The sequence below is a fragment of the Myzus persicae genome, unplaced genomic scaffold (assembly GCF_001856785.1).
Source record: "Myzus persicae strain clone G006 unplaced genomic scaffold, MPER_G0061.0, whole genome shotgun sequence".
Taxonomy (NCBI): domain Eukaryota; kingdom Metazoa; phylum Arthropoda; class Insecta; order Hemiptera; family Aphididae; genus Myzus; species Myzus persicae.
In genome coordinates this window covers 13,758-40,846 of record NW_019104018.1, presented here as the reverse complement: position 1 = coordinate 40,846, position 27,089 = coordinate 13,758, and the positions used below count along the sequence as shown (strand labels likewise).

Sequence of the window (27,089 nt, the reverse complement as noted above, 5' to 3'; positions counted from 1 at the left end):
GTTAAAATGTTTTCTCTGTCTTATACTGTGCTGTATTTAAAACAAAGTAAAGTCTTATCTTCGTGCCTAGTTATTAGTAATTACGTAATTTAATAATATATTAACTTATACCTAATATTATAAATGTATAAAGTTCTTACTCCTTATATTTCGTTAAAAAGCTAATTTCATTAATATTTTTTTAATTCTGTAATAAGCACTTATGGTAAACTATGTTCAAATCTGAGCTATAAAATGTTTATGCATTTAACTCCAAAATAATTGGCAAATACTCGGGATCATATCAACAGAAAAACTGCCAATACATTTTCGATATTTTTTAGTTGCTTAAAGTTGCTTATGACTTCTGAGAAACCTACTACGTTTTCAAGATTTTTGACGTACCTAGACAAAAAAATGTAAACAATTTTTCCCGAATATTTTGAAAAATATTGGATATTATTTCATCAAGGTTAAAGACTGATCTTTTCATAAAAAACTGAGAATTTTTTCTGCTTCTTTCCTAAAGACGATGGCAGAAACAAAAAACCCATCTTTGTGGAACCATACCAATATACGATTCTAATGGGCCAGTTTAGAATCTAAAACTAATTACAGCAGCAATAACTTAATTACTGCAGTATGCTACGATTACACAATAGGCAAACTACTGATTCGCAAATATAAAAGGTTTTTAATAATTTACAACTAATTGCTGTGATTAAATGTATCCCGACATCATTCTATATTCTTATATTCATATCCGTCATTTGCCGTAAGTCAGTACTCAGTGGTACCAATATAATATATTTAATTCGAAATTAAAAACCATTTTTATAATATGTATCTACCAAGTATAATACAGGCATGAAGTAGGTCTGAAGAATGCTTTTTTAAATTGTTTAGTTATAGTAGTAGCTTACGTAGGATTCTATTGATTCTGGAGATGTCACTACAACCTATGTCACTGTAATGTCAATACAGTCCGTAGAAATTGTTCAAACATAATATTAAACAGGCATACAGCGGTGATCCAAGTGCTTGTAGTCACTGATCATTAAATACGATACGTCATAATAATTTTTCTTAACTAATGCGTTGAAACAAAAAGAAAGATTCATCAACCACGGTGACAGTAAATCAGTAACCTCTATAATTGTAGTCGCTATATCTTCATTAATCTCATTATATACTCCGCGCTATTCCACTATTCATTCGGTTGATTTCAATTACTATTCCTCAAACATAATCTCAGAACAAATACGTTGGTACTTAAATGTCCTATATTATGTTGGGTAATAATTTATCGTAGTAACGTGCGAAGAAGTTCGTGAAGACCGAAGCCCCTCCCCGTGCGTCTCATTTTTCCATCGAATATAACTGGGAATCTCCCCCCCTCCCCTGCCAAGATAATGACCTAATGACCCATAGTGTAGGATCATTAATTTGACAACTATATACATTTTATTGTTTATTTTTTACCATATTAGTAATTTGTATATGAATATGATCAATATCTACAAAACAACTACAAAAAAAGTAAATACTCGCAAATGAGTTTTAGCCCCGTTTTGCTTGTACTGTTGGTGACTAGGGGGGTCAATAATGATATAAAATCATTGTAAACAAAAAACGATTCTGAGCAAAGACAGACGCTGAAGGTAAACCCTCATAAATAATGAATTTGACTTTCATGTAAACAAAAAAATTTTCGATATAAAAAGAAAATGTTGATATATTTCTAACTATATCAATTTTGACCTTTCAAAAGTACCAATTAGATTCGCTTTCAAAGCATGATTTTGACCACTTATCTTGTATACATCTAAACATTATAAACAAATATTTGTACAAACACATTATAGTATAATCAATACATTCTTCGCTCAGCTCAGAAGTCAAAATCTAAAATACTAGAAATAATAATTTATATTTTCATAAACAGCATATGACCGAAATGTAGGACGAGTTACGATATCAATCTTATCTAATGACAATTTTGGTATGCAACTAGGTTATAAAAAAGGTATACTGGGTCGCGTAAGTAGGCTATGACCTATTTTTGACTTTTTTGATCAGGATGCAATTTACCTATAAAATCAAATCTGATAAGACGCAAGTATAGTATGCACTAAAGTTTTCACGAAAAAATATGTAGACTTGATTTAATCTGTGTAACTGTGAGAGTTTCAGCCAAACACACTTAAAAAATACAGAAATAGCGAAGCATAAAGTAATAAAAACATGGCTTACTATTAAAAAAACAAATTATTTTATGATTACAACATAACTGTTATTTTAATATTAAATACCTACACAATATTTACCTACCATAATTTTTATGTATTATTTAATATTTGAATAAAATAATTTTGAAGGTGGTGGGAATCGTCCCCTTGCCGGTGTGTCCTCTGTATAATGTAATATTCAAGTTAGCTAGTAGGTACACATTTATAATTTACACGCCTTCAATCAATCGATTATGCCCTTAAGCATTCTCTTGACTCTTCTGTGCAACAATCAGTCCATGACAATACAATTAACAATGTTAATATAATACCTATACAAATGTTACTGAAATGTACTATACAAAATATTAAAAAATACTTTTAAATTATTTGTCATTGTTATGTATTGTCAAATTATTTACAATTTTCCAATATTTTATCAAGGTTTGGTCAGCACACCTACCCGAAGTCGTGATATTCGCATAGATACTGGTATCTTCATGAATTATGACATAGAACAAAAACCTGTAGAAGCCGTCAATCTAGATATAGTTGTGAACAATGCCGTAAGTGCTGGAGAAATAGATTGGTCTACACCGGTAATGAAACCTAAAGACGAGCTTGTACTGGACTGGAGCGATAAAGAAGACGACGACGACGACGACGACGATGACGATGAAATAACAGTGGAAGAACCAAAGAAAATTGCCAAACAAGAATCTGTGGAAAGTGAAAAATCAAAATCCGATTCAAAAGCATGCAATCTCGATGTAATGGCACAACAGCTAAAATTTGTTGCTTGCCTGAAAATACTTATGGAAGAACTATCTACTTTAGCTACTGGGTACGAGGTAGATGGCGGAGAGCTAAGATATCATCTATACTTGTGGCTCGAGAGAGAAGTTGATGCTTTGAGACACTTATGCAACTATAGTTCTAAAGATTCGATGATTGTTCAATGTAAGTATACAGTATGCAATTTATCATGATTTGCTCACATGTTTATCAATAAATTAATGTTAACAATGTTTTATTTCATATAGACGAGGGAGGCCTTGAAACATCAATCTTGGATAACCGGGAGTTTACGTCAACACCTACACTAAAGAATTCTGTTGACAAACCAACCTTGCATGATATTTTACTTGCTGAGAAAATTGATTTTGAAGCAAAGGTTCAAAGAGCAGCAAGAAGAAAAAAATGGCTCAAGGGTATTATAAATTAGTTATTTAGTTACAAATTAAAAATTTGACATATATTGTTTAAATTTTTAACACAGAAAACGAAACTCTTTTGCGAACATTACTAAGCTATTGTAGTTTGCATGGAGCTGGAGGTGGTGGTTTGGCATCAGTTCGGATGGAACTAGTACTTCTATTACAAGAATTACAACAAGAAAAAACTCAACAACAATTACTCTCTCCGTTGCCATTCCCCACTACTTTGCCGTTATTGTCAGCAAGTGTTGCTTGTAACAAAACTGTGATAGCAGATCCTGTTCGATACCTTCAGGTAAATTATTCAATATAGTTTTGAAAAGAATTTTTTTTTGTAATTTGTTAATATTTGAATAGTAAAATATGGTCACTTATTTTTATTTAGGCTCAAGCACACGATATGTTACAAACGGTCATTGATATTCGATGCCCTCCTTTGTTGACACGAATGGATCTTAGTTATTTGTTTGTTCTAAGGGATCTGTCAGTGGCTTTGTCAGCTTGCTTTTATCAATCTCTCTGCGATAGTGACACAATTGCTGAAAGTTATCAATCGGGTGCTGACAATCCAACCTATTGTAGCCATCTCATTGCAGCCAAAAATAGAAAACGTCGCTACAGTATAGATGAGCCAATTAAAGTGACCACTCCACCTTCAAAATGGCCTGGAGTTTCAAGCCTACGGGCATTATTGGCACATGATAAAGATGAGGACGCACCAAAGTTAAACACTTTGTTATGTGAAGCTTTTGTTGCTACTTATATGGGTTTATTAGTCTATGCATTTGCCACATGTGACTGTCACATATTATACCGATTAGTAGGACAGAAATTTTCTGAAAATACATGGAGCACTCTTTTTGGAGGTGGCGTTAAAAAACTTTTAAAAGTTGCACCTACAGCTCCCAAAAGTCGAGTAAGTAAAATTTGTAATTTTTATGATTCAGATGTTTAATTTAATCTATATTATTTGTGGTATTATAAAAATTGTATAGCCTAATAGCTTAGAACGAGAGAATAGTGCTAGCAGTGATACCGGTGTATGGACAGCAGTTACTAGCTTAACTAAACAAAAAGTACGTTTAAATATGAAACTTCTTGGTCAATTTGTCGGTTCTCCTGGTACGCCTACTATAAAAGAAGATAAACCAACTTACAGAGAACATTTTGTACCTCCTGAAATGTCCATGATATCATATTTTTTGAACAAAGTAAACAAACATATTATATTTATCTTATTTGGTTTTTGTCATCTATATTGTATGTTTCGCCAAATTTTTAGCCAAATTTGGCAAGTGAAGTACAAGATGTAGATTATGATTCGGCAGACAGTGCTGTTTCTGATTTGTCAGAAGATGAAGATGAAGAATGCGACATTTTTGACAATACTCAAGACAACAAAAGCAAAACTGGTAAAACTGAAAATACTGAACACTCAAATCCTTACAGTTATGCTTGGATGGTAATGCGATTAGCCATAATGCAGTTGGTCCAGGAGCAGTTGCATGCATTTCTTACAGTTGCAGCCATTGATCTCCAAGGTAATAAAAAATATAAATAAAACTGAATATTCCAAATCACTTTTTATTTTTTATTTGAATTAATTTATTCTACTAATCAAATGACTGCTAATTATGACCAATTATTTAAAATGTAAAAGCTTTACACAAATATTTATCATTAATGTAATATGATTTTAATTCATATAAATACAATTATTCCATAAATACACAATTGGGTGTTCAGAATTACCAGTCAGCAGCCCATTGATACATGGCACTCTCAGAGTAGTTAGCCAATGGCAAGAGATTTTAAAGGAAGAATTGGAATCCAAAGGACCCCCACCTGTTGATTACATACCTGGTTGTTTTGTGGAACAAGCTACCACGGGCCCACCAATTAATAAATACAGAACGCTTTTGGATAAATCAAATACCCCGTTTCAGTAAGTTCTCTGTATAAATTTAGATGTTGTACTATTTTTAATATACATTTTTGTTTAGCCCTCGCCATATGTCAGCAGCTCCAGCAAGACGATTGTGGAACTTTTTAGTTCGCCAAGAATTTGTTCAAGATCTTTTCATTCGTAGTATATTTAGTCGTCAACCACGTGCGGCTGGAAGTTCTACTTTACCAACTATGAACCAAGAAGTCAAATCGTGTTCTGGAAGTGAAACACCCAATCCACATTTGCCAGATCCTGTGAGAATTATTCATAAAGAACAAGACTCAATATCTGCTTTTTGCCTTAATTTGGTTTGTATTTATTTTAAATTTAACACATTGACTGCCATGCGGCCGCTAGTGTCCGTATAAAAATAATTAGGTATTGATAATTTTTAGTCCGCCGGCTGCCGCACCATATCATTCGTAGGAGGCCATAGCGAAATTAATTTGGATTTATATTATTAACTTTTCCATGGCGCTGCAATAGTGATCTAGAAAATGCGCTGTTGCGTAGCAGAAATAATTGAAATTTTTTGATGTATAAAACATAATTTTAACATTTTTTTTTTTTGTATTTTTAATCTTTTTTCAAATTCGATAGTATAGATACAAATTTATAAAGACACTGAAAAATGAACTTGGCATACAAATAATAAATATTCTTAAGGCCGACGGTGGCCGCATGGCAGTCAACGTGTTAAACGCTACTTAAATTTATTTTTAAAAATTATTATTTATTACAGGCAAACAGTAGTCTCCTTGCACTGGCGACTCCTCGGGAGATACAAGAAATGGACATCTCATTATTACTTGAATCGCCTTCTTGGCTAGAAGATGAATGCGAATTTGACCTTGTTAATCTCTCTAGGTTAGTACAACTCCTTTAAATTTATTATATTCAAGAGCAAACTGGTACAGGATGTAAAAATCAAATAGCACCAAGTATATATATTTTATACAGCCTTTTAATAATTTGTATATCTTTGGTCTAAATTTTCCAGCCACCACTACTGATTGTACTAAATTAATATTATTAATAAATGCTTTCATAATTAAAATAAACAGAGACCATGAACATCAACCATCTAGTTTCCTGGTAATTCAAACGTCTATTGATCGTCCTCTTCAAACATCTCCTGGTACCATTATTGTTAATCCACTGCCAACAAGTCCTAGTGTAACTGGATTAGCTGGCCAGACTGGACGAGGAGCATCTGTGGTAAGTCATCATCACTGTACTTTAGCTCTCAACATTCTATTTTTAACCAAATAGATGATTATATTGATTATTGGGGCTAAAGAGTAAAATAAAATTGTATAGTAATTGTGAATACAAAAGCGTTATGTGCAGTACGTGAATGTTTTGTTTTCTATGTAATAAGGTACAACAAAAGAGCATACAAAGTTACAGCGACGGAGGGACGAGAGCAATTAAAAGCTCAAAAAATATTATGTCGGTAAGAGGCTATTAATTGTTGCGAGCGTGGGCTTACATTACCATCTGCCGTGTTTTTCTTCTGTGTACAATAATTTGATCTATTATCTATTTGAAAATAATAATTTTAAATTTTCTCAACAAATATCTTCAGGTGCCAGAATAAAAAGCTTTGTATACTTTAAGCTTCCCAATTCTTAAGAGCTATCAAAATTTTGAACAAGCGCTTACAAACTTAAAAACACTTACCTCTCACATTTACATTTTGTTTTCAGCTATTTATTCTAATCAAGTAAATAATTTGCAAACATAGACTTCACTGATCTTACTCATACATAATAATAATAAAAACTTTTGTATTTTACTCTTACAAAAATGTATTTTTGCCTAAACATTGTACATAATAAAATAATAATAATATTTAATGTTATAATATTGTGTAGAGGTACGCCTGTTTTGTTTTTTGTTTGTTATTTGTTTTTGATTTATTTTTTTTCTCCAAAAGGCTTATCTCTAAAACACTGTTAAAATTATAATATTACTTGAATTGCATAAATGCTTTAACAATTCATCATTTGTTTTTAAAATATTGTCATTATTATTGTGTGTCACATTGCTATCAGATGAAGGGACTGAATTTCCCCGGTTGTCACGACCCACGTTTCTGTCAGTTTGTCTGTGACCGCAGTCGACTCCTGCTCAGACCGGTGCGTTGAATTTGATGAAATACATTTTTTTAAATCAATTTAAAAACTGAGTGTTTCTCCATTGTTATGATTTTATATGTGCGCATTTTAGAGCTTCAACATGATTTGAGCAACCGTATTTATAAAGTTGCTCTTGTTTGGATTTTTTATTTCTTTTTTTTTTCTGTTTTTTTATGTAGAATAGACAAGATTTTTTGTGTGTCGCTTGATGATGCTTGAAATGTTACAATCAACAACGTATAATAATCCTAGAAGTGTTAGCTAATATTATAATACCTGTTTGTCATAAGTAAAACAATAAAAAAAAAAAATACCTCATCAACGTTGTACATACACATTGTAAAAAAAATATCATTAACCATAATACTTAACATGTATATATATTTTATTCATTTATATTTTTGCCTATTTATCTAATACCTACTATTATTTGATTTTTGGTTTTTTTTTTACTTTTTCACTTTTTTTGTTTAGGTGATGAAACACCGCGTGGACAACATTCGGAGGATATGTCCACACCCTTTGTTACCTGTGTGTTAGTAAATCATTACACAGTTTATTCGCGTGACATTTTCGTTTAACCGCGTGGTAGAAAAGTAAATAATTTAAAACGAATGTATTCCGATTAGATTTGACGGGTTCGCAAGATGGTTCGGTGCATATTTGGGAATGGGGTCATCCTCAAACAGTGGCCGAACCTCGAGCAGCCGGTACGTTTGCAAAAGTCACGAGGGTGCGGTTTTCGCAACACGGCAACAAGTTCGGTGTAGCCGACGGCGACGGGAATCTATCACTATTTAACGTCGGTCTCACGTCGTCCAACTACAGACCATTTTATGTAAGTCTAATACAATACCGTCAGTTAGGTTTAGTTCTCCGTTCAGGATGCCTCGTACTTCTACTGCTGCCCCGATGTGTAGCTTCGTTTGATCGAATCCCGAACGATAAGTCCGAGCTCACTTTTCGAGTCAAACGAATAGTCTTAAAATACAAATTACCTTTTCACTTCACTAAGTTAAAATCTTATAAACAATCAAATGTACATATATCTATTTAATTGTATTATGCAATATCATATTATTTGAATTTTATTCCTTATATCTACCTACTATTTACAAACACATGTTATTGTTCCATATGAACATTTTAAAAATATAGTGTTTACTTCTATAGTCTACACTTCTATTGGATAACTCGAATACAAAAGAGTCAATTCTAAATCAGAAAATACAAAATTAATAAATAATAATTTTGATTATAACTAATAGATTATCTAAATGTACCTATATAAACTGTTAAAGTACACGTGATTATTAACTTCAGATTTTTATACTTATTCACAGTACCTACACCTACCTGGTGGATTTCCATTATGTATTTTTATTTTTTAAATATTTTTTAAATGTTTGTATGGAACAGTAATATATTTTGTAAGTATTAAGGTATAAGGAATAATTATTAAATTTTGTTTGACTCGACACTAAAAAAAGAGTCCGACTTTTCGACCGATTAACCTATCTGATCGTACTTAATTTTTTCCCCAAGACATTCCAATGCCATAATAAAGTTACCAGCGACTTTGTGTTCCTCGGCTCGTGCAGTCTCATCGCCACGACCGGCCATTCGTCAGAAAACAGAAACGTCGCATTATGGGATACGCTATTGCCGCACAAAAAATCACTAGTCACGGGTAATAACACAATAATATTATTCCGAAACATTTTTTAAAAAGCCCCGAGGCCCCAAAACAACTTGACTGAATGTTTGTTTGTTTTGCAATTTTTTTGTTTTTGTTTTTGATTCCATCGTTAGCGTTCGTGTGTCACGAGCAAGGGTCGACGTGTATCGGATTCGCTCCACAGCATCAAGTGATAGTCACTGGCGGACGAAAAGGTGACATATGCATATTTGACGTCCGCGGCGGAAGTGGTTCGATAAAACATCGATACTTGGGTCACGATTCGTGTCTTAAATGCATGACCATCGACCCGCACGAACAATTTTACTGCACCGGAGCAGCAGACGGAGACATCAAAGTATTAAGCGCTCGCCACACTTGTTGCTGCCATTGTGTGGTGACTGGTGAACACATTTTCTTAACCGTGTATTTTTCAGATTTGGAATTTGTCCACCCATCAGTTGATGTACACATTCCCCGCCGAACACGCTCGTTCTAGTTTCTTCAAGCACATCGGTCAAGGTGTCACGCAGCTACAAGTGGACTCATCTGCGAGACTGTTCTCGTGCGGAGCAGACGGGTCAATGAAAGTCAGACAGCTGCCGGACAGGTATCATTAATGGGATTTTATTTGAATGGTTTGATTTATTGCAGCCATAACTGTTATCCAAATGTTGGAATCTAATAGATTCTCTAAAAATTAATAATTAAAAAATATGTAATCACACATACCACAGAACTAGTCAAAATAATACAATTCTGAAGGGAAATATTGCTTATAAAACAATTTTCTGTTGTTATATTTGTGTTTAAATTATAAACTTATGTGTATTAACGAGATTCATCGGAAGTTATAATTTTTAGTTCTTATTTTTACTAGTAAAATATTAGGAAATATATTTTAAAAAACACCATATTATTATTAAATAATTTAGAGAAATTGTAACTTTGAAATGTGCAATAATAATGTATTCATTTTTTTTGTTACACTTCGATAGCTATTACCTTTTAATTACCTATCAGCAATAAAGAAAACATATTTTAAACTTTTATAAATATATATTGAGATTACTTCATTAGTAGTTCTCCTTTAGTTAGGCGATAATATTTAATACTTTATAATCTTAACAACCAATCTTTAACCAATCTAATATTTTAATCCAGTATTATAAAAGTTCTCATATTTTAATACTTTTATCTACTATATTGTCTCTATTCAACCAAAAATATTAATTATTCAAAAGATAATAATACTTTAAATAATAATCACTTATTTATATTATTATTTGAGTTATTCAAGTATTTTAATAAATGCATAGCGAAGGATTGATATGTTATTCAAAAATTAGAGGTATAATATACTATTTTAATAGAAACGTAATTTTATGTTACATATTATTATTATTATAACTGAAAAATCAAATATATTCATACAAATTGTAAAAAAGTCATAATAATTGATAATAATTTTAGCTGTATAATTATCTACGGTACAATTAATAATGTACCTAGTGCAGGTTTTTTATTATTATGTACGGGTCTCTGTGATTTTTTTAATTAATTAAAGTTAGTTTGTTTTTATTTATCATGTAGTTTATTATGCAAGTTTGAGTGTTTCATTTTAGATCAAGACTTTTGACAATAAAAAGAATAGTGACCATTTGTTAAAAACATTATGCAATTTTACTTTATTACTATCAAGTTTCATGTATACTATACAAAAGTATTTCAAAATTATTTTATCCTGACAAATTTTTTTGGCTTCACACAACATATTATTATGTTTTATCCACCTCAGCTTCTATTTTATTTTATGTAATTAAAAACAATGTGTGTTACTACCATATAAGTTATTATATTATTATTATTATTATTATTATTATTATTATTATTACTTTTAAATAAAACATAATTATACCATGTTGTTGACTTATTTGAATTTGTTTTTATTTTGCTTTAGGGACAATTTTTCATGTTCAATTATTTTCCTATCCATAAATACTGGCAAATAATTGCTAATATTTCATGCTTTTAATCAGGTGGGTATAGTTTGAATTCAAAAATTGAAACAAACAGTTACATGTTTGAAACATTTCTCTAAACATATCAGATAAATAAAAAAACTGAAAACAGAATGTCTCTATCAAGAAATTTAGAATTTACATCATTTAAAAATGTTACTTTCTTTGTAATTGAATTTACCTACTAACTATCCTGTACCTACTTATTATCTACTTTCCAGAAATCAGTAATAATTCAATTTTTTTCATAATGTTTTATCATCGGCCTAAGTGTGTGCCAACCATGTCATTCAACAGCTACATGATAAAACAATATCCCACATTTTATATAAAAAAAAAATCCTCTTCTCAAATATGAGGTGCAGCAGCGTAGCTAGAAACTTGGTGGTCCTAGGACCTATAAGAAACAAAGGTTCTTGTTAACACAGAAATTAAATTATAAAAAACCTATTAATTATTAAATAGTGATTATAAGAGCCGTATATTATAATAATGTAATGTTTAGTATTATATACTTAAAAATTAATTTTTTGATCCTACATTTGGGAAAATTTGTCAATGACTTCTTTCTAATTTAGTGGCCGTGCCTGCTTATTTTCAATGGAAATAATTCACAAATTACTCAGCCGTTCCTTTGCAATCATACTCCATAAATAATTGAAAACAATCTCTCTACTATTATAAGTTATAACTGTAATGGGTAAGTACTCGAGGGTTGATTGTCATACAATTTCTTAAGCTAATATCTTAAATAATCAATTAAGTTTAGTCTACATAATTCATATAATGTATAAATGATAAATATTCAATGAAAAAAATTATAAAAATGCTGTAGACGCCAAAACTTCAAAAACGCATAGTAAAAATGTTCAGTTCTCTGACATATGAAACAGACATTGTACTTGAGAAGCTATTGACTGGGGTCCAAAAAATCATGCATTCTACATTCAAATTCAAGCCCTACTATTAAATGAAACCCACTAAACATTTTTTTTATTAAATCAAATTACTATCAATATATATATATATATACGTCAATTTATATATAATTTAAATAAAAATCAAATGTTTGTACTTTCAATGTTTATACTGTAATGTCATAATGATAAAGGACCTATGGCCCGCAACTTAGACATACCTTGTGGGCCCTTGCCTAAATACACTATTGATGAAATACCAGCACAAACCATAAATTATTCTAAATTTTGCATTGCAAGTAAAAAACACAACAACTTTAGATTCTTCAAATCAATTTTATTAAATTAAAATAAAAAATATATGTGTATAAATAATATTGTAATGATTGATAATAATAATGACTATAATGTAAAAAATGTAAATATACTGTGTTATCCGTTAAATTTAAATAAATTATTTTTGTTAAAAATTCACTAAAACATATGATATCAAAATTAAATAAAAATTACCTATTGTCGGCAACGAGCATTTGTTCACAATACATCAATACATGAATGCTGATGTTCAATTATAATTTTATGAAATTGTGTAAAACATAAACAAATAAACAAATAAACCAACTAATAGCATCCATACTCCTTGGGTTTTCAGTGTCAATGGAGTTGTGTTAAGACTCATCAATACTGGGGCATTTGCTTGAGAACAATACAAACTAATAACTATAAATGGAATTAAATTTTATTCTAAGGGAAGAATGATATAGGCCAAGATTAAGCACTTTGGTCCAGTAGATTGTTTTTATTACGTTTTCCGACTGGTGTACCACAGGCTACTGACGCTTTCATTTTTAACGTTTGCAACCGTTTCATAAAACCATCGGCTTCGCTAGTGGCAGCAGACTCCGGGTTTTGCAGCAAAAGTGGCTTGGAATTATCATAGACTCCTAAATAATAAAAACAGATTCAATCAATTTTGTCAATTTTAGTAGTACATTAAATGTCCAAAAAATGAATAACTATACCATTGTGTTCGACTGGACAGCTTTTTAAATTCTCTTCGATTGCTGATAGTCGACGGTGAATACAGTCTTGAAAATATTTTGTCTTCTTAGAAATGTAAGGCGATATGTCTATACCTGGATGCTTGACTTTGAATTTGTATAACTGTTGAACAGCCTGTTAAACAAACAAAAAATTAGGTATTCAATGGTTTGATTGTTTAGAATTTGAAACAAAGTATCCAAAAACAATAATCGATGTTCACAATAAAAAAACATTGATTTTCTACATGAACTGAGATGCTTTTGTTTCGAAAATATTACTACATTTCAAATACTCACTTCGTCCATCATTTCATGTTGCCCTATCAGTTTGAATATGTCAGCTAGTTCATCATACGGTGTTCTGTATTTACCATTATTCCTTTCTGATCTATTATTCAATTGCTAATAACACATGTCAAAATGTAATCATCTGATTAGCGATTATTGTTTAAGCATTTTTACCTTTAGAGTCTTGAGTATGTAATCAACCATTATTGAATCTTTAGGCAATTTTAGATTGGTCAAACTCTCCAATACTTTATCACTGCGTAATTTTACCATTGTACATAAAATAGTTTTACATGTTCTCATTGGAATGTCGAACGATTGTTTTTTCCAATATTTTAAATCAAATTCCTAATTTTAATAAATATAAGAGTTCAACAATTGACATGTGGTGCAACACATTTTTTAATAGCATAATGAATCATATAATTTACTTCCAAGATTTTGTGTACACGTTTAAGTACAAGCTCATAACATAGATCATCTCCCCACCTTTCAAAATCTGTTGTACTTTTCCATATACATTTCATTACCAACTCTTTAAAATGAGATGTCGAGTTTTGAGGATTTTTGACAGTGTCATGAAGTATGGTTAAACTAGCACTGTAAATGTATAATATGTACAATTTTGATTTAACGTCATTGATTTAAAGAAATATTGGAATGTAATATTCGTACCATGTGACTGTAGTATGATCGCACAGATCAAGAATTTTCATAATGAGACTGTTCACACATTGCCAAAACATTTTAGTGTCTGAACTATTCTCTAGTTCCTTTGTAGATAGAAGATACAACAGTTTTAAAAGTAAGTTGTACACGATTTGTTCGGTTAATATTAACATGAATTCTTGATATTTACACAGCTAAAAAGAAATTTATCAAAGATATTAAATAAAAATAATTTTGTTAGTTTGGAAATTGCACAACAATTTATCAGTCAAGCCAATTATTTGATTTGAGTGATAGAAGATTCTCTCTTGCATACCAAATGTAGAACCGTTGTAATACTACTTAGATTGTAAACCAAACTTCAAATATTTCAAACTGGTTATTATGAAACGCCAACAATGAACCAGTTATTTCTAAAAATATTTTCTTCAAAAAGAAATAATGTTTTTACACACTCCTTCGCTGTACTATAGTTTAATATAATATTAGCTTAAGATTTTCTGATAATTACAAAAGTGATGTATATACAACACAAGAGGTAAAAAATATCAAGTTTACATTGTCCTAACCTATGGTTGTCCTAACTTTTGGTAATGATTTTTAACTGAGAACTAGTATTCTTTGTTTTGAATATCAAATAAAAATCAAAAAAATATTTTATGTTTTCATAACTATAAATTCTTGTTCTAAATTTTGAAAAGTTTAGTGAATTATCTTTTAAAATATAACATTCAAAGGTATATAACTACTAGATAAGATAATGTTATGTAGGACTTACATTAAAACATAAATGGAATATATTCTTATATCTGACAGTGTCCGTACATTCAGATAATATATCAAACTGTCTAATAATTCCATTAAAAAGTGACAACACTTTTCCATCTTCTAAAAGCTTTGATCTTGTCTGCAATAAATAAATGTTCAGAAAATCAATAGTAAAGATATTAAAATATTAAACATTATGCTTACTTCGGGTTCTATTAACATTTTATCAACCACTGTTAACGCAACTTTTGATGTTTCTAAATTTGTCGATGTTACTTGATTTATCAACTGCGTAATAGGATCAATTGAGACTGGTGGATTTGGATTTTTACATTTTACAATGGTTGCAGTACTATATGGATTCACATTTAGACATGGTCTACGCAATGTCAAACCATCAGGAAATAAACGTGTAAATATGAAATACTCACTTATCTAAATGTAATGTTTTAAAATATAAAAATGCATACTGTGATTTATCTGGATATATTTGTCCAAAGTTTATTTCCTCGTGATCTGTGGTCCAGTTATATGGCGTTAATACTAATTGTGGTGTTTCAATCACTTCTGACTCCAATTCCTGAATAAATTTTTCGTCTAAAGCAAAACGAGTTCGGGTCACCTGAGTTTTATCAGTGATTTCCATGTTAGGTGTTCTAAAATAAAAGTGCATACATTTATTAATATATTTTAATAATAAAACTAGCAGGCCAATTTCAATATAATAGAAAAAATGAGCAGATTAACAAACAATGATTTTAATTTTTTTTTGTAATTCAAAATGTATAAATTACGGAAACTTAAAACATTCCTCTTTAAAATTCTAGTAATAGTGGATTTCTTAAATTTTCTATACTCAACTAATATTTAAAAATAACTAGACTTAATTTAACATACATAAAAATATTTGAAATAATCAAATTTATTTAGTTTTATTTTCTCATGTTGATAAAATTATTTCGGCTCAATCTTAAAGCTTGAAAAATGAATGTGAAAAGATTCCACAGAGTATTCTTCTAGAAATTTAAAAATATATAACTAAACATTTTCAATAAGGGTTGGAAGATAAAATTTGGAGAAATCAGATATTTAAACAAAGAATACCAATTTGTAGTTATTTTGATGTAATTCAAAAATATTTCTCTTAACATAGATTAAATATATTAGTATAGGTATTTAATCTATGCTCTTTAGTACTTGCAATTTTTTTATATATTATTATATTAAATACAATGACATTTTCAAGATATTCTATTTAAACCGTTCTATGCTAAGTCATTATTAATTCCAAAGTTAACAACAATAATATAGTATGATATGATAAATATATGCTCAGTAATCAGTATAGGCAGCCTGTCTTTGCACGGAACGGAATTGATTCATCAGATGAACCCCCTCCAATGTTGTGTTTAGGTTAAAACTATATATAATAAATAGAAAATTATGGATCATACAAAATGTATACCTAATAATACATGGGACCATACTAGAAACATTAAAATATTTTTATTACCTGAATTCCATATCTGATGTGGGTGAATGTTCTATAGTAGTAGGAATAGTTTCTGATGTGCGCGAAGAAGAATTCGCAGAACTAGAAGGTGAATTATTTATATTTACTTGAAGATTTTGTTCGTGATTAGATTCTTGTGAAATATTAAGCACAGCATTATTTTCTTCACAGTCTGAATTATATTCTTCACCATCAACCATGCCTTCTTCTACGTCAGTTACATGTTGAACAGGAGGCAAAACAATTTTCATAGTTGGATGAATAGTGGCAACAGGCACTACTCGATTTTTTGAAGCTCTTTTTAATCGTTCCTTCAAAAGACCCATATCTTTTTCAGGAATCTGGTTAAAAAGTAACAATTTATTATTTAAAACCCAATTAACGACGTGTTATCTGCTAACTACAGAATAATATATCGATATCCCTAATGATTTTGAAAATATTAAAAATATTTCATGATATTTTAGATATATCATGTAATTATAATATACGTACAATTATTAAGAGGAAGCTACACAAACAATATTTGTTGTCTCCATCTTGCAAGTGCGTAACATAGCAAATTTAAACTCAACAGATCATGTTTAGCTTCTTTAACAACAAATGCCTATGTAAGTTCCTCTTAATTTATTTTTGAACTTAAGACCTAAAATTAGTTATTATATATTCTATCAAATATTAATTACTAGAGCAATCTATCTACTTAAAATTATAGTAACAAACAACTCTGAAAAGATTACACCATTGCATGAGTATTAATAAAACATGCATGTTTGTATTTTATTAACTAATATTTCAGTCTTTTTTAAATTGTCTACGTTTATCACAATATTATAAACTATTAATAAAATATATTCTCACATGGCCAACAAAATTGAAAAGAGCTTCTCCGTGCAAAAAGAATGCAGCAACAAAACAATTGAGTGCTGCTGTACGAACAGAATTATCTCTATCTCCAATGCTTTTAGCGATTTCTTTACAAGCAACTGCAACACTAGGTTGAAACACTGAAGTACCATAATCTTCTACCATGGATGTCAAATGCTCCAAACATTCTACATGTACATAACACATTTTCAAACTATGATCAATACATTTATAACTATTATAATTTCTTTATATTTATATTTAATAAAACAATACATAAATATTTAATTAGAATTGTGTTGCTTACAAAAAAGACATTATAACATAATTTTGAATTGATTTAGCTTTATATTCTTGTTAGAAGTACGTAATTTGGAACTATATCAATTCAAGAAATCTTTTTATTTAAATAAATAAATATATATATATATATATATTAATTAATAACACTTACCTGAACGCTGTCTTGAGTTTTTTGATTTTATTCCTTCCATAATATATTGAAATATCTTTGAATTAGGGAATACAAATGCAATTTGTTTTAATATGGCTCGGACATTGTTCCTTACTATATCTTTTGGATCACCCAACTGTATTGTAAATAAAAGGAATAAATTGTAAAATATAATACTCTATAGTTAGGTGATATTTGTACTCACTTTTTTTATTAAATACGGCACAAAACTTGACGCTTCAGTATCGTGAAGAATATATTTTTCGGCTACAAGTATATTAAATATGTGTTGTAAATATTCAAGACCTTTTAAAAGTACTGATGGATTAGTATCGAAAAACCTTAAGGTTATCCATTTCAGGATTAAGTCTAGATTACTAATTAATGGTAAATAATTATCATCTGCTGTATTAAAGTCCTTAATAGAAAATTAAAAATAAATTTAATTTCCAACAACTTAAATAATTTAAAAAAAATTTATTTATTTTCATAATACCTCTGTAAGAGACTCAATTGCTTTGAGATGGTATCTAAAATCTGAATGAAACATGTTTGTAATTAATACCTTGTTAATACCGGCTGTTAACATTTGTTCTCGAAGTTGATCAACAAATTCTTCTCGTGGAGTAACAAAATTCCATTTTAAAGACTATATTATGCATCAAGGAAATTCAAAATATAAATATTTAAAAAATATATGAATACCTAGTTAATTTTATTATTATTATTATCATTTATTTAAAATCTAAACAGCTTAGTACAATAAGTAAGTACTATAATAGAGAACTGAATGTTAACATAAACATACATTGATTACTTTAATGTTTAGTTATAAAAATCTTATATCTCCATATTTTTAATTAATACTTACAGCAGTCTGAAGACACTACATACCTTCAATTTATGTTCATCAATATCACGTTGATGCTTTAAATTATTTTGTTGAAACAGTGATTTATTATCTACTTCTTCTTTCTTTTTTCCAATTGCCACATGTGCACGGGAAATTATATTTTCCTTTATACAAAAAAAAATAAAATAAAATAAACACAAACATTAGGGGTTGAGAAGGCCTCTTTGGTTTGTTTTAATTCATGTAGTCTGCCTGTCAAACAATAATCTTGCCATTTACCTGACTTGGAAACAGGGCAACAAAATCAAAAATTAATTTATTCAACACTATTATTAAAATATTAACCTGAATATAATATTATAATGTGATACAGGCAAATTTACTAGTATATTAATATTTAATAATGTAAAAAGTATAAACTAATACCTTGTTTACTTTTGTAGTGGCTTTAGATGCAAGTGTTTTTGAACCTTTTGATTTAACCACTGTCCCGGCAGGAACACAAGATTTTACAACTTTAGGCTTTTCGATTGGTAAGTTTGGTCTTTCATTGTCCAATTTCTCTCTACACAACTTGACTGACATAGGCTATAAAAATAAATAATATTATTCTTAATTGAAATAAATTATTTATTTATAAGTTGTACCTTTAATTTTTCACAAGCTCCATACATAGAAGCATAACCTAAATGCATCATAAACCCAAGAACAGCCTTTTCGGAGGCACTACGAACACTGGCGCTTTTATCTTCAAGATTTGTGTATAAAACAGGTAGTAAACATTTTAACTCATCAGCCGGAATTGTCTTCAAAGGAACTATATAAAAATAATAAAAATGAACAAATATAAACATTTAGCAGTACTTCAAACCATACTAATAGGCAACTTGTCTGCAAGCCAAGTCCATAGTTCTGATCGTAGTGTTACTGAATTGTTTTTTAATGCATCCAAGAGTATATCGGCTCCAAAAAATTCTCGATAACCACATGTATCTCCAAAAACATTCATACATTGACGGGCGCTTTGACATTTAAATGTCTGAAAAATATGGTACATTAATTAAGGTATTTATCTAACTAAATTTTTAAATATATAATTAATCATAATATGATGTTCTAACCTTTGAATCACCTAAAGCATTTAATATGCCAGGTAAATAACCTTTTATATATACTTTAAAAGATGATCCCATGGCTATAGTTATTAATTCCACTAAATTGATCGCATTTGAACCAAGACGAGCATTTGAATCACTTACCCTAGTTAGTAATAATTGATAATCAAACAATCAATTAATAATAATAAAAATATTTTTTACTGTTTTTAAACATGTATAATATAAATAGTTTATACCTATCTTGCAAAGCTTCTCTTAGTTCACCCAATTTATTAGTTATGAATTTAGCCTCCGTTATAATGTTTTTCACTTTAGTTAATGCATTAGAACGAACCTATTTAAATGTTAATTTAATAAAATCAAAATTGTACTTTATATTTAAGAAATACTTATTTATAGACTTTTTGTTTACCTTCCAATCTCTATCTGAAAATTCATTTATCAGAGCATCAGTTATTTGAGGTGTTATGTCTACTCTAGGGACAAAATCTCGTATGTTGACTTCATTTTCAGGCTTTTCATCATCACTTGATGATTTAGTAGATCCTTTACTTTTTTTTCCACGTACTGGTGTTGGAGGAACTTCATCTTGGTGCTGTTAGCAATATTATTAAAATATGAGTGTAAAAGTGTAATAATAATATTATATTATGAACATTATAACAAAACTAATCATACCTTCTCAAATTCTGCATTTATTTGTTGCAATAAAGTTTGTTTTTCATTCTCAAAAAACAAACTAAGTTGAGGACCCACATACAGATACATAACACCCAAAAGAGAAATAACCGCCACCCTTACTTGAGGATTAGAAGCACTGATACCTTTTTTTACATACTCTATTATATATTTAGGTGTAATGCTATAATGTAAATAGATAAAATAAAAAATATAATATTTGTACAATTTAAAGAATTTGATTGTCAATTGTGAAATTAAAAACTAAATAATAAACTTACTCAAATCCAAACTCTAAGATTGCACCTGAAAGCCAGTTGAGGGCATCAATCTGAACTTTTGGATTTTTTTGAACAGAAAATGCATATTTTAACACAACATTAGATACCAGATCCAGTCTAGTTGCATCAGCAATTGCAGTTAATAATTCACTAGCTAAGTTACCATTCTTAGTATCACCCAATAATGAAGAAACATCTTGTATACAATATTCCATGTTACTACTAAAAATATTTCATAGTAAATAAGTATACCATTGACATAAATAAAAAACACTAAATGATTTTAAACGTTCTACAATAACAAAATACCCGGTTATAGAAAACTTCTCAATAACTTTTTTCAAACACTCAAGTCTCAACTTTTGAATTCGCACATTATTGTCTTTGATTCCAGGTTTCTTGATCAATAATTTGATTAACACTTGACTGCTAACTGTGGATGACTCAATTTCATCAATTATCTGCAACAATTAAAATAACTGTTAAATAAACAAAAATATAAAAGAAAAATAACACTAAAAATCAACACGTGCTTGAGAAAATTCTTGAACTTTAGACAAACGAGTTTTCCAATCTGCATCAATCATTCCGCTTAAGATTTCAGGGGACAAAAATGTTAAAGCTAAATCTTCCAACTCATCATCACAGATTTCTTTTTCACTATCAATTGGAAGATGATTATTTGATGATAATGCTTTACAAACACCTGATGATTTACAAATTGTATATAAATTTAAAACATTATTGTTTCAGATAATTTTTCAACAATTACCAGAAGGGTTTTTGGCATTACTACTAGCTGCAAGATTTCTTTTTAAAGTGGTACTTTTATTAGTCGTAGCAATTGCTTTTTTTTCTACATTAATGGTTGAAACACTTTTAGGTTTTGAAAAATGTTCTTTAACAACAATTGATTGTTTTGCAATAATAATAGCCTTTTCTGCTGCTTCTTTAATCTATAAAATTTTTTAAAAACTTCAGCTTATATATATTGATCATATATTTATTAAATTTAGTTAAATGGAATCCATGAAGTTACTTTGGAAAGTTTTATAGCATCAACACTGGTCAAAAAAGAAACAATATTTTTTTCTGATACAACCTTCCATGCAGTACCAAGAGCTTCAGCAGAATTATCTCGAACAATTGGATCTATGCAATAAATATAAATACCAACCAATATTAATTTTATCATTGGGACTTCCTGGTTATCGAAGCTACTTTATTTTTATATTTTACATATATCGGTTAGTTATTTTGACTACCATAATAAAAAATAAATTAAGTTCCAAAACTTCCATAATTTTTATCAATTATTATTCATTATAATTTCCACATACAATAGGACACTGATGTGTTGTATCAATCCTACAAAAATCAATACAACATACCAAATTAGCTTTAATAATTAATATTTTAGTGAATTAAACCACTATAAAAATTAAAGGTAAGAATATTATCTAGAACACCTCATAGGATTGAATTAATATTTATTATTTTAATTTTAAAGTGAGTTATAAGTTTATCACTAAATGAACAATATAACAATTTAATAATGCTCTTAACTCACTTTAAAATTTAAATATTAATAAAAGCCTATGAGATGCACTAAATAGTATTCTTAACTGGAAGTTTGACTATAAGTCAATTCTTTCTAATGTAAGCTAATACCTAACACAAAATTGATTCTAATTAACACATTATTGCTATGTGGTACATTTGTAAAAGTAAAATGGAGACCACAAATAAGCGTCATCTTAATAGCTACATGAAAAATGTTTTCAATTAAGTCTACAATCAAAGTAAAATTAAAATAAATATAAATATAATTTTTAAAAAGTTACATATAAAGCATTTCAAATTTCAAATCTATCATATTAATAGAGTTTAATACTTAACCTGATTCGTTTAATGTTTTAATTAATGTTGTTGTAAAAATTTTCAACAATTTTTTGTTTAAAATAGCAGGTGTACATTTTGTAAAACATCGAGTTAAAAATGAAATTGATTCAGCTTTTACTGATGGATTTTTATTGTCTATTGCTACTAAAATATCTTCATGAATAGATTCAAGTGTCATCTGAAAAAATAATTTTTTATTTTATTAGTATTAGTCTAATGATAACAAGTATTAAGTATTTAAATGCTTGAATTACACTTAAATAAATAGCATCGACAGCATCTCTTAGAGGCAATACAATATTTTGTTTTTTTTCCTTGAATTTCTCAAACAATGCTGGTATACAAATAGAAGCGTAAGTTTCAAATCGTTTTTTTAATCCATTAGCTAACAAAGTCATACATTTAGCAGCAATTCCCACTATTACAACATTAGTGTCTTTTGTAATTATCTGATAAAATTGAAACAGTTAAAAATATAGTGTTGAAGTAGGTACATACAAGCCATGAACAAAATATGATTTATTACTTTTTTTTATTTTAGAAATAAAAATATTAAAAAACAATCGCGCAAGAATTTAGAATAAATAATAACATATACTTTCTTACTTTCTTTAATGCTCTCACTAATTCTCCATATTCTCCATTTTCTATTTTCAGAGCTTTGGATAGTACTCCTTCTAACATATCTATAGCTTCTTTGCGTTCTTGCCATTTCTTCGCTTCAAGCTTTTCATAAAAGTCTTTATTTAATTGGCAGAGTATATTTACTGGATCAATATGTTCTTCAATATCATTAACTTCATCAGTGTCTTCTTCCAACTCCGCAACTATTATTATCAAGTGTTTAATGTTTTATACATACAATTTACATGTAACCAATTACTAATTATTAAGTTTACCTTCATTAGCAGCATTCACTTCATCCATTTCAGCAGCTTGCATTTGATGGGAACGTAAGAAACGTATCGGTCGTGGCTTGTCACCAATAACTTTTTCAAATTCTTCCTCTAACTCTTGAATCTGATTTAAATATTAATTGTTTTAATTAATCATTCCAAGTTTAAAACTGATAACTGGATATTTATACTTGTATAGGTTTTAGGCTTGACAAATTAGCTTTAACTGGTGTGGGCCCAATCCAAGAATAAATTTCAATTGTCAACAATTTTGCTTCATCCCTAACAGTTTTATCCCTGTCTTCTAGTATCAATTGTAATTTTTTCAGCAGTGGTTTAATATTCAAAACTTTTGATCCATATTCTCTACATTAAATACACACAAAAAAATTTAAGAATGAATCTTAAAATACTTAGTATACACCATAATTAGATTCTAATTATGGCACTGAATATTTGATAAATATTATATTTTTTAAAAATTAAAATTGTATTTTAAAAGTGTAAATTTTTTAGTTCTACATTTAAGGAACTATATTTTGTAATACTGTAATAGTCATTTAATATGTTGGAACTTACTTAATTGCTTGAGTTGCAGCTTTAATACAAGTTGAAACAATTTTAGGAAATTTATGGTTCAGTCCTTTAACTAATTCTTCTATTACTACATCTTGCTTTTCGATTTCAATAAACATTAATGTTATTTGTATAGCAATATCTTTAGTTTTTGATTTTGGTGCACCATAACATTTTGTTATCAATCCAGCCATGACATCTCCAGCCGTACTGTTAGTAAAATGTATGTGCAACATAATATGACATGATATTTAAAATGAAAATAGGTACACTCAACTAACCGTCCAGCAATAGCAGAGTTTTCTACAAAAGCCAAAGTGGCTTCAAGGCCTTTTTCCTGTGCAATCGCATTACTGTCAACAACAAACTTCTTTATGATCTCAATATATTTGTTCCATTCGTGATCTTTTTCATCCAGTTGTCCAAACAATTTAACAGCTTCTTCATAACCACTTATCCTGGCTTTCCACAACTTAAAATAAAACATGTATAAGGTTATCTATATTACATATTGCCATAATTATAATTGTAATGGGTACTTTTTACGCAATACCAGCATCGAAAATCATTAATACGTAAAGGTAGTTAACAAACACACATCAATTTTCAATTTTTTAGAATGTTAATTAATCATTCTATTATTATACACCAAAAATATAATACAAATATATTAATATATAATACAAATGAAATTGAAAAATTACTTTGTGTACACATCGTTCTTCAATAGGCAACTTTGAATATGAGGTGTCTTCTTCTGGAGCAGCCATATTTTGTTTATTGAGTAGGTATGTACAGTCAAAAGTAAGTATAAATATCAAGTTTTAAGTTGATGGTTTTCTTTAATTCATAAATAAACTGAATAAATATTTCAAATAGTAGTATTTTACGGTTTCATTTATATAAAATCAATGGCCTTTCGAGCCTAACACAAAATTCAACAAAAACACCTATAATTGTACACCTTACACATCTGTGACGTACCCAGTTGTCGGCAGTGCAGTTAAATAAAAAAAATTAACCCAATAACGGACACATATGATAATTTTTTTTTTTAATAAACCCAAATCCAACTAATATCATCGCTTTTACATTGAATTATTTAATCTGTCAAGACGAACCGATAGATCTACAGAGTGCAACCTATACAGATACAATCATCGAGAATCACATGACCGGTCGGCATTTATAGGATTAGAACCGAGCGTTTAATAACAAAAACTAATGAACAAAATGCAATATTGCAATACGGAGAGACGTATTAAAGTAGTTTAATAATAAAGTTGATATCAAATAATCAACGGAACCCACGATAACAATAATAATCCCCAATCGAGATCTAAAATTATACACCGTCTCCGTTGAACGTGAATAATGTCTATAGTTAAAATAATCAAAATCTATTAGGTAATTGATAATTAGGTGCCAATAGGTGGGTGGGCCGCCGTATGCGAGTAGGACATTATCAAACATTTATTGGCAGGGGTTTTCGAAGTTTTCGATTATTACTTGTCGACTTGTCGTCACTTCAATAATGAACAGTCCAACCATCCGAGTTGATGAGTTCGTCGTCCGATCAAGCCGGATACTTGTAGAGCACTCGGGCAATTTCCCCCACTGGTGGAATTTTGGGGAGGTGAATTTGAATAAACTTTTTTTTATGCATTAAAGGGGACGCCGCAGGATGTAGTCCAAGCACTCCGAGCTAGGCAACCAAATGTTCAAACTACAAAGAGGAAAACATTCTTACTTTGCAACGTAGTTTTTATTTTTTCGATACCTATATCAAATACTTAAAACGTTATTCAAGTTTCAAAAATTAAAAAAAAAAAAATGAATTTTTTAACAACGAGAACCTAGGTTATGTAATCACCTTTTTTTTGTACTAGCTTTGTTGTAAAATCACGATATATGATATGTATTTATGATGTATTTTAGATACAATCTTAAATGTTAAATCGTGGGTAAAACACAACATAATAATACCAATAAATATGTTCACTTTAATTATACGTACCTAACAGCATTGATAATAAATACTAATATTACCAATCTAATATAAATCTAATAACTGAAAATTCAAAATGTGTTCCATTAAAAGTACATTATAAAAAAAAAGGGACGAGCAAGTTAGGCGAATCTCCTTGTATATTATACATTTTACAATACTTCTAAAATTGAAAAAGTCAGAATTATTAAAGAAAAAATGGCTGAGAGTGCACTTGGTAAATCACCTTGTATAATTACCGTGCCATAATGTTGTACTGTTGATTGTTACATTGTATTGATAGGTAATCAAATAGATACATTTCGAATAGCCCTTTGAATTTAGTTTACTTGGAATTTGGATCATTTATGAAGTTGTGCAATACGTCATGTATCATCAATCATCTATGTGCCTATGATGTATACAATATATCCCGCAGATGTACCTATCTATAATCAATACATTTAATTCTATAATTTAGTCATAAAAATACCTGTTGTGGATACCTTGGGCCTTCAAAACAAACTTTAATTGGTCACCTGGGGAACATTTAAGTGGGATATAAAAAAATAAAAGTATTATAAATCAGCCCGAGTCGATGAAAAATAATATTGTAAGTAGGTATAATGATATTGATTTATATTATGCAATTATATTTCGCGAAAATGATACGGGTATTACATGGGGTTTTGAAAATCTGTTTTTTATTTAGTTCATTCGTGTTCAGGGTACACCGTCGGACTTGACTACTTGAGACGTATAACATATAATATTACCTGACAGTCTAACTACCTACTCAAAGATACGTCTATTAGACGATTAGACGCATAAAATATTGAAAATACGTACATTAAAAGGAAGAAACAGAAGAAGTCTCGGAAAACGTATTTTTTTATTATTGTTATTTATTATTGAAATATTCAAGTACTTATCAAATTGCCTCTTTCCGACCATTATTTATTATATTCACGGTCCAATAATTTATTGCTATTTACGCGGGTAGGTAGTTATCATCATTAATATTTCTTGGTTACATCATAATTTGACTGTCCGCGAACACCGCCGGG

General features: G+C 29.4%; 2 protein-coding genes across 5 annotated transcripts in view; one reads left to right on the top strand and one right to left on the bottom strand.

The window, feature by feature from the left end:
* LOC111037646 (dmX-like protein 2) overlaps window positions 1-9,954 on the top strand; it is a 29,690-nt gene extending 19,736 nt beyond the window's left edge. Inside the window, exons 32-48 of one of the 4 annotated variants that reach the window (XM_022320323.1) lie at window positions 2,652-3,167; window positions 3,251-3,418; window positions 3,487-3,719; window positions 3,810-4,340; window positions 4,420-4,635; window positions 4,707-4,965; window positions 5,171-5,369; window positions 5,428-5,680; window positions 6,115-6,239; window positions 6,437-6,590; window positions 6,754-6,828; window positions 7,430-7,513; window positions 7,988-8,048; window positions 8,143-8,351; window positions 9,059-9,203; window positions 9,326-9,549; window positions 9,629-9,954. In XM_022320323.1, the coding sequence (XP_022176015.1) occupies window positions 2,652-3,167; window positions 3,251-3,418; window positions 3,487-3,719; window positions 3,810-4,340; window positions 4,420-4,635; window positions 4,707-4,965; window positions 5,171-5,369; window positions 5,428-5,680; window positions 6,115-6,239; window positions 6,437-6,590; window positions 6,754-6,828; window positions 7,430-7,513; window positions 7,988-8,048; window positions 8,143-8,351; window positions 9,059-9,203; window positions 9,326-9,549; window positions 9,629-9,811 (3,635 nt within the window). In that variant the 3' untranslated portion in view covers window positions 9,812-9,954. The remainder of the gene's footprint in view (window positions 1-2,651; window positions 3,168-3,250; window positions 3,419-3,486; window positions 3,720-3,809; window positions 4,341-4,419; window positions 4,636-4,706; window positions 4,966-5,170; window positions 5,370-5,427; window positions 5,681-6,114; window positions 6,240-6,436; window positions 6,591-6,753; window positions 6,829-7,429; window positions 7,514-7,987; window positions 8,049-8,142; window positions 8,352-9,058; window positions 9,204-9,325; window positions 9,550-9,628) is intronic. The other 3 variants (XM_022320324.1, XM_022320325.1, XM_022320326.1) reach the window with 3 other exon arrangements.
* A 2,611-nt stretch (window positions 9,955-12,565) lies between these two features.
* On the bottom strand, window positions 12,566-25,268 carry LOC111037651 (protein mini spindles-like). Its single transcript, XM_022320333.1, has 36 exons — window positions 24,740-25,268; window positions 24,317-24,507; window positions 24,039-24,245; window positions 23,651-23,825; window positions 23,463-23,583; window positions 23,170-23,390; window positions 22,818-23,012; window positions 22,561-22,741; window positions 21,701-21,813; window positions 21,434-21,617; window positions 21,195-21,367; window positions 20,971-21,122; window positions 20,662-20,883; window positions 20,381-20,564; window positions 20,115-20,297; window positions 19,939-20,036; window positions 19,706-19,844; window positions 19,461-19,623; window positions 19,232-19,401; window positions 19,011-19,172; window positions 18,626-18,748; window positions 18,228-18,380; window positions 17,937-18,149; window positions 17,732-17,867; window positions 17,272-17,465; window positions 16,411-16,751; window positions 15,368-15,553; window positions 15,102-15,276; window positions 14,908-15,036; window positions 14,136-14,323; window positions 13,892-14,060; window positions 13,635-13,808; window positions 13,470-13,574; window positions 13,152-13,305; window positions 12,936-13,073; window positions 12,566-12,849 (listed from the first exon to the last, which is right to left on the bottom strand). Exons 1-36 carry the CDS (start codon window positions 24,803-24,805, stop codon window positions 12,707-12,709), a joined length of 6,021 nt encoding a protein of 2,006 aa, XP_022176025.1. The 5' UTR covers window positions 24,806-25,268; the 3' UTR covers window positions 12,566-12,706.
* Window positions 25,269-27,089: the final 1,821 nt, after the last annotated feature.

Bases quoted from the DNA above. Each gene is read 5' to 3' on its own strand.
- LOC111037651 (XM_022320333.1), bottom strand. From the start codon at position 24,805: ATGGCTGCTCCAGAAGAAGACACCTCATATTCAAAGTTGCCTATTGAA. The intron at 18,150-18,227 runs GTATTATGAAAA...TTTTCTATTAAG, and splicing joins CAATTGAGTCTCTTACAGAG to GACTTTAATACAGCAGATGA. The intron at 15,554-16,410 runs GTAATAAAAATA...CTTTTATTTTAG, and splicing joins ACATCAGATATGGAATTCAG to AACACCTAACATGGAAATCA.